The sequence below is a fragment of the Etheostoma cragini genome, chromosome 11, assembly GCF_013103735.1.
Source record: "Etheostoma cragini isolate CJK2018 chromosome 11, CSU_Ecrag_1.0, whole genome shotgun sequence".
Taxonomy (NCBI): domain Eukaryota; kingdom Metazoa; phylum Chordata; class Actinopteri; order Perciformes; family Percidae; genus Etheostoma; species Etheostoma cragini.
Window position 1 is genome coordinate 8,913,117 of NC_048417.1, and position 8,624 is coordinate 8,921,740.

An 8,624-nucleotide genomic window follows, 5' to 3' on the forward strand; every position below is an offset into this window, starting at 1 on the left:
CACAGTTGTCTTGTGAAGCACTAAATAGCCTTGGGAAGAAAATTGTTCCAGTTGTGCAACAGAAAGCTCAGACACTGGACTGATAGTCTAGCTAGGTCTCTGGGTTTCACCTGCAGAGATCTGAGAAAACTTAAACATGCTCAAGGTTAACGATGCTCATGGATCAACCGGTGTTTAAAATGCCAATACAAAGGATGCCCAAGGCAACGGATATCCGGCCTAAATGAGTGATTTCCAGCAGAATTTCCATCAGCAAGGGAGCACTCCCATAGGTGGAACTTCGAGGATATAGATAGGGTCAGATTGGATGGGTGCATGTAAAGGTGAGCGCTAACACAAATCAACAAAGAGACTGACTTTGACAAAACACCTGAACCTGTAACCAGTTAGAACACAGGGTCATCTCCACCTGGTATTAGCATGTAATCTCACAAATTGTTCGCAATGCATTGCAACCAGAATGCAACTGGATTGTTCAGACCACTGATGCTCTATATTTTCATCACCATCAATGTCTTCTTATTCTTATTCTACAATAATAATGATTAACCTCACAAATCTTCCATGAGTGTGATGTCTTTGTGCGCATGTGTAGGCCTAGTTGTATGTGGGGACAGATGGTCAACTTTCCTCACAAAGAGAGAGAGAGAGAGAGAGAGAGAGACTCTGTAGCTGATATAAATGGAAGATTTGTCACGTGATCCCCCTGGCCGTTTTAATGACGTACGCACCATATGGCGCGTGCCATGAGGGCGTGGCCTCAATATGCTAATTACCCCTCCAAACCCTGGTGTGTGTGTGTGTGTGTGTGTGTGTGTGTGTAGCCTGTGTGTGTGTAGCCAATGTGTGTGATGCTGAGTATAAAATCGGCATCCTCCCACACACACCTCAGAAAGCTCAGAGCAGGTCCCGCACAGTCTCGCACACGACACGCACATAGAGCGCGCGGGATGCGTGCGATCTGACGAACAGCAGCTTGTTACAACAGGTAGGCTTAGGGCTTTTTCATTTACAGATTAATAACAAATGTGTGATTGATAAATTCCTCCTTTGATTGGTTCTTCAGATTTCTGTGTGATCTAACCCTCAGGATGATATATATGATTAGGTGAATTAACCAAATGAATGCTAATTTAATTTACTAATTCGTTTTGTCTGTATCAAAATAAATCAGTGTAGGCCTATGTATATGAATGTGTATATATATACATACAGGCCTACACATTCACATACATACACTGATTTATTTATACACACACACACACATTCTACATTCTATATTCGTGTTTCTTTTAGAATTATAGCGTATTTGTTGTTGCCCTCAGTCGTTTCTTCTTCTCTGGAAATTAATTTTTTTGGCGGTCTTTAATTGAGTTTAGTTGGTTGTTTTATTTTTCCGTCCCGTATGACTATGCCCGCTCATCTAGGCTAATGTATGTCATCTGTACAATTGTGCGCAGTCAGCAGAAAACATGAAGGAAATAATAATTATTATAACAATAATAAGTATCATAATAATAATGTGTAGCCCATTATTCAATAGCACCTACTCAGCCTACGCAGTCTACTAGCCTTCTTATCGGCCTTATGAACGGTCAATGTTTTGTTTTGCGTTTTAAGACGTCATCAAATACACCTCTTAGCCTAGGCTGTAGGCCTATCTTAAAAAAAAACGTGATTTTTTCAAACGGACTTAAGTTTGACATTTTTTTAACAGATAAAGAATATTCATTTTATGGATCAAAGATGATTTGGAAACGATGTCAATAACTAAACTGAATAAATAGCTGATTCCATTTCTCTCCGGACAATCTGAAGGCTGTCTTTGCGACCGTTCTCGGGTTTTCTTATTAAATATAAAACTAAAGATCATATGTTATAGGCCTACATTTTGTAAAAGTTGTCCCTTGTCAAAGTTGGGAGTTTGGTTAGCGATTTAAATGCATTAAACTTGACTCTGCGGGGAGTTTTTTTTAATTGCAACCAGCTTTATGTCGATTGGATTTTCCGTTTTAGTAATTTCTACAAGCTAACATGTTAATATTATGTTCGACATTTTTTCCTGTATAGATATAAAAGTAATCATGCGTCAAATATTTGTTCTAATAGCCTACATTTTATACATCAAAAGTCGCATTAATTAAGTTTTAACTTTCTTTTTCAGATCCCGATTTGTATCCGATTGAGAGCTTTCTGCATTTCAAAATTTCAATCAGTTCAAACTCTTACAAGTCACTAACTATAGCAGCTCAATTCATGTTTCATTGTGTTTCTGTTCATATTAGCCTATATGCCTACCTGCGGATTCTGTTCAACAAATAGAAATGAACCATGAATGTTGAGTCTGAGCCACGGAAATAATCCTAGTCATCACTAAATGAAAATATACTAAAGATTATCTGATAAATTGTGATATTGTAAATTCAAGTCCAATAAAACTAACTTTCATTTTTAAATAATTAATAACACAAACCCATCTTGTAGGATGTGATATAAGAATGATAATGTGAAAATAATTGCCATTTGTTCTTAAAATATGAAATATTATTGAATGAGGTACTTATTTATATCTTTTAAAACATAACCAGGCCTCTGATGGGCAGTTTAATTATTTTCTATTTACAAGCTGCCTTCTACATACAGGAAATAAGTGTGATAATAAGTTTTGAATTATTTTTTAAAGAACATATTTATTGTGTTTTCTTTAGTCTCAAACAGAGAATCAGCATCATGACTAGATCTGTGCGGGAGGAGCAGGAGTCAGTGGAGTCGGAGGAGCAGCAGGAGCTCAACAGCCCCTCAGAGGGAGGAGGGGAGGAGGAAGAGGAGGAAGACAGCCAACAACAGCTGGATGAGGAAGAGGAGGAGGATGATGAGGAGGAAGAGGAGGAGGACGGCGAGAACAAACCCAAGAGGCGAGGCCCGAAGAAGAAGAAGATGACGAAGGCTCGTATTCAGAGGTGAAGGAGATAGATGCCTTTTAAAAACTAATATGTTTAGCTAAAATTCACAAAAGAATGTAAAGTTTGTCCCGAGGGTGGCGCTATAGAGGAAAAGTCAGGCAGTCATTAAACAAGGTTCATCCTCAGAGGAGCACGATTGTGATCATCTCTGAAAGGGACATACTGAAATGTGAGCAGGCAGGCAAATCACTGTTATTTCATGAAGATACAAAAACAGAACCATCAAACCTTTGAAGGATATGATCTAAAAACCCATTTGTGGATGTCTTCTGTTTCATGTGAGTGACTACATATTGCACATTGAGCAGCAATTGCTGCCAAAATTGCCTGTAAGCTAAGCTTACTACTTGTGTTTGCAGACATTTGTTTAACTGCACGTGACAGCTGATTATCACTTCTTGGAAGTTACAGAAAGGCGTATTAACAACAGCGCTAACATTGTATTTTCTTTGTATTTCTGCAGGTTTAAGGTCCGTCGGATGAAAGCTAACGCCCGGGAGAGGAACCGTATGCATGGCCTGAATGACGCTCTGGAGAGTCTGCGGAAAATCGTCCCTTGTTACTCCAAAACCCAGAAACTGTCCAAGATCGAGACGCTCCGCCTCGCTAAAAACTACATCTGGACCCTGAGCGAGGTCCTGCGCTCCGGCAAGGCACCCGACCTCATGAGCTTTGTCCAGGCGCTCTGCAAAGGTCAGTCCCCTTACAGCATCAGAATGTGCCAGGGTGACAAAGACCCTGTCTGATTAAATTGACTTAGGGAAAAGTGATCGACATGTAGATCAGACCCGGGAGGGATTTTAATATTCACATATGAGTAAAACCCACCAAAACCTTGACAACTCCACAAGACAAAGACTAGGACAAGACTAAGACTAGCTAGCAACTCTGTAAGACTTAGACAGAGCATGTGTATTGATCAGTATTAACTGATTATTGTCTCTCTGTTCTCAGGTCTGTCTCAACCGACCACTAACTTGGTGGCAGGCTGCCTGCAGCTGAATCCTCGGACTTTCTTGCCGGAGCAGACCCCCGACCTGCCGGTTCACCTTCCCCCTGCCGGTGCTCCCACCTACCCTGGACACTACTCCTCCTACCAGAGCCCTGGGCTGATGGCCGGCCTGCCCAGCCCTCCCTACGGCACCATGGAGCCCTCCCACATCTTCCACCAGGTCAAAGGTCAGCCCTACGGCCCGATGGAGCCCTTCTTTGATGGCGTCCTGGTGTCAGACGCCCCGGCGTTTGACCCGCCCCTCAGCCCACCGCTTAGCATCAACGGGAACTTCTCGTCCTTCAAGCATGAGACCGTTGCAGCTGCAGACTACGACAAGAGTTTCTCTTTCAGCGTGCACTATGGGGGCGGTGGAGCCGGGGGACACCCTGCCATGTATGGCGGCGGGGGGGGCAACCCGCGGTGCAGTGAGCTGCAGGTGGACGGGCTGATGGGCTTTGACGGACACTCACACCAAGAGCGGATGATGAACGCCCAGCTGAATGCCATTTTCCACGACTCCTGAGGATGAGAAGGACAGAGAGACAGATGAAGACAGAAAGACAAATACGTTATATGGAGAGACAGTTCTGTGTATGTCTATGCTTCATAGCTGTCTTTCTTCCTATCCTTCCTTTCTTTTCTTCTTTCTGTCTGCATTAGGCACTACCACTCCTCCTCATCAGGAGGGCGATGATGTCAATAACGATGTCATGTTGATGATGTAACCTTTTCTGTAGAGCTTCATCCTGCAGAAGACGCTCCCTGAATGTCTCGTTAATTGTCCATATTATCACAAAAAAATAATCAATAACCAATAATCAATAAGCAATAATCTGGACAAAACTATGCAATTTTGTTTAAACCTGAGCAATGCTCATTGAATAATTCCAAATGTTGAAAGAATAAAGATTTCTCTATTTTTGGGTCTGTGCGTAAGGCGGCTTTGAGCCAGGGTTGAGCTGGCGTTGGGCCGAAGTGTTCATGTTGTTCATGTGGTTTTTACTTTTTGCTTTTTATAACGTTCCTGTAGCGTTTTGTTAACCATTCATGTGACATTGTTCATATTTTATAAGATAGATGTTTATAAAGGCCTTTTAATAAAAGGAATACAACGTGATCTGAAAGACTCTGTCTATCATCAACAACACTACAAAACACCTCTGTTCATTCCAGTTTACCGTGGTTGTAACCAGTTTTTTCCAGGTTAGTTAAGTCCTCTTCAGTCCAGTTTGGTCAAGTTCACTTTAGTCAAATTCAGCTCTCTTCCTAATGCTTAAATATCACATTTATACTGTATATTTAAAAACAGAAAAATCTATCAGTCAGGTGATATACCGTAAATAAAATTGGTTTGGTCGTGCTTAATTCTGCTGCAGACAACGACCTGGCTGTTGGACGGATCAGATGGATTATGTACAGTATATGATACAATTAGTTGATTAGTCCACTGACAGAACATTTATCTTGCTACCACGTTCCTTCAATTTCCTTCTTTAGCATGTATAAGTAAACATTGAATAAATAGTTTTACAAAAAAAACGTGTGTAGTTGCATAGTGTTTATTAATGTAATTTGTCAACAACTATAATTCCTCAAAACCCGTACACAAAGGCTGCTGTTTAAACATAATTGTTGAGAAATACTGTAAACTAATAAACACTGACAATTTCCTCGTATTTGTTTACAACTCCATGTTGTAACTAGCTGTTAAAATAAAGCATATAAAAAATATTTTAATAAGTCATTTATGTTGTTTCTTTTAAAAGTGTCACTGGTTTTAGCCTTTCAAAAGTTGATATTGGCTGGTCCTTTTAGTCTTCTATGATAATAAACTGATTTTCTTTGGATTTTAGACTGCTGGTCAGACAAAACAAGGAATTTGAAGACATTACTTTAGGTTTTGAGAAATTATGATGGGCAGTTTTGACTAATTTTGAACAATTTATCCCATAAAATAATTGGCAGATAATTACATGAAACAGTTGTTACTGGAACCTAATTCTGAATTTCTGTTCAGCCGTTGTATTGTTAAAGTAGTTCATCAATCCAACTTCCCACATGGCTGCTGTCATAAACTGTACTAAGCCTTTCTAATATTACTGGAGAACCAGCTCACAAATCTGCAAATGTCCTTAAAAAATGTACAGCGTCAGCTTAAGCAATATTGAAGGTGTGTTAGAGATACAAGGTTTCCACATGACAACAGTGCTATTTAAAGTGGAGTTCAGGCTCCAAGAATGATAAACACATGAGGAGAAAACCCTGTTAACATGTTAACAACATTATCAGACAGACTGAAGGACAAAACCTGTGTGTGTGTGTGTGTGTGTGTGTGTGTGTGTGTGTGTGTGTGTGTGTGTGTGCGTGCTTGTGAAGGACACAGATGTTCGTTCTGCAGGCTAGATTTTAATTTATGAAAATGATCTTGTTTATGCATGAGAGCCCCCCTCCATACACTGCTGTCCTGCTGTGTGTGAGTGTGTGTGTATGTGTGTGTGTGTGTGTGTGTGTGTGTGTAAGTCAACAGGGACAATATGGTGGCCATATCCCACCATTTAGCCTTCCGTTAAAGTGGAATACTAATGAAACAGATTCAGTTTGCAGCATAAAGATTCTTCAAAATAGAACGGAAACTATTGTAATAACACCAACTGTACCAGAACAAACCAGTACATCCATGAAAAAAACCTGCCAATTTTGTTTGGTAACAATTACAATTACAAGACAAGCTTTAAGTTAAATTACAAAACACTAGATAAATATAGTGATATGGAGAAATTTAAATTAAAACTGTTTGAAAAAGCTGCGCTGCTAATATTCTTTACTGGGGAAAGTTATTAATACATAGCCTACATCACATTGACATTTTTAATTACACTCAGATTATAGCTATTGCAATAACTGCAGCAGTATTTCCAGTAGGCTATTAATAGTATTAGTAGTATTAGCAGTAGTCTTTATGATAGGTAGGTTTTGGGTTTCAGTCTGTTGGCTGCTCATAACACTGATTAATGCAGCTTAAACTCAACCATCTGTCATCAGCACACACAATCATAATATGGTGTTCATACCACAGCCAGAGAACATACTGCTTTCTGATTGGTTGGCAAATGTCTTTTAAAACCATTTACAGTAGAACAGTGTGCAGTGTCTATAGAAGTCTTAATAGTGTATAAGGGTGTTGGTACATGTATTTCTAACTGTTGACAGCTAATTCATTGCCACTACCTCCAGTCATTATGCTAAGCTAATCACTTCCTGGCTCTTGCTCCATATTTAGCGCCATTTGAGAAGCTGCTATGTGCTGCTCCTTATTGGAGTTTGGGAAGTTAATTAGATATACATATTAAGAAAAACTGCACATTGCATTCAAAGATGGTGCGCCGTTAATTCAAAGTTGACACTGAGCGACAGGGGAATTTCCTGTATTTGATGTGGGTTTTGCCGCTGCCGATGCTCTTTAGAAGCGGCAGGTCCAGAGTGTATTGATTCCGGTGGGCAAAGTAAACGTGAACACAGATTTTGACCAATCTTTTCACCCCATGGTCACCAAAGTAAATATTGGAACCATTTTTCACACGTAACATATCACCCTTAAAATAACTCGTCCCTGTAGGCTATAGGGTACTTTACTCAGAAGTTTTCTACCCAGAAGGACTTTGTAAAAAAACAATCCAACGTGGTAACTTGTTGATTTAAAGAGCAGAACAGAAGCTGCCAGCTAGCCCCACCTTAACCAGCATTCAAATAATAGGCTATGTAGCCTACATTAATCTATCTATAATTATAATCTAATAATACAACATACAGTATGTTATTCCAAAAATGGCCCTTCTGCATAATGAGTAGACTACTTTTGCTTGATGTACTTTAACTAGGCCTACATTATGGTGATTAGACTTTTTATAGACTTCTAATTGAATAAGGTTTTTTGAGTGCAGGACTTTCACACTGCATTGCTACTTATAATATAGATTTATAAATGCAAAATATGGTAAGTTAATTAATAATTTAGTAAAAAACGTGCATGCAATGGAAATACACAAGTAGAGTATAGCCTAAGTAGACCCTTGTGTTGTTCTCCAGGGTAAAAAATGGACAACAATTTGATTTTTGTTTTTTCTTTTTCAGACATTTTTTGTTTTTGTTTTCACTAACACCACCTTACTATCACTAGTTTTACAGTAGTTCTGGAATCCATGGTCAATAACCCTCATTTTTATAGAATTATACCTTATATTTGAGTTAAAAAAGCAGAAATCATTAATCATTTTAGATCAGAGGAACATACAGATGAGTTTAGTCAGGAATGAAACTGATCAATTGTATATGCAAAGAGCGTTGTATGGAATCCAATCCCTTTTTTGTGGTAATTTTATTAAAAAGAAACCCATATTTCACATATGGACCTTTTTTAAATGGGTCAAATTTGACCCGAGGACAACAGGAGGGTTAAGTAGTCCATGGTAGGCTACTTGAGTAGGCTAAATGTACAGGTAGGCTACTCTGTATAAATGCAAACACTGGGACATTATCAGTCGGAACTGCCTTGTATTGTTCAAACTACTTTAACTTTAAGTTTGGGCTACTCATCGTATGTGTCCGCACTCCCGCTTGGATGAAAGTACTCCCGGGAGCGCGCACGCCCTAAACACCGGTGAATCTGC

General features: G+C 39.5%; 1 protein-coding gene across 1 annotated transcript; it reads left to right on the plus strand.

Annotated features, from left to right (window-relative positions):
* Positions 1-835: 835 nt before the first annotated feature.
* On the plus strand, positions 836-5,074 carry neurod1 (neuronal differentiation 1). The gene is made up of 4 exons (XM_034885696.1): positions 836-988; positions 2,709-2,960; positions 3,427-3,656; positions 3,918-5,074. Exons 2-4 carry the CDS (start codon positions 2,731-2,733, stop codon positions 4,478-4,480), a joined length of 1,023 nt encoding a protein of 340 aa, XP_034741587.1. The 5' UTR covers positions 836-988; positions 2,709-2,730; the 3' UTR covers positions 4,481-5,074.
* The last annotated feature ends 3,550 nt before the right edge of the window (positions 5,075-8,624 follow it).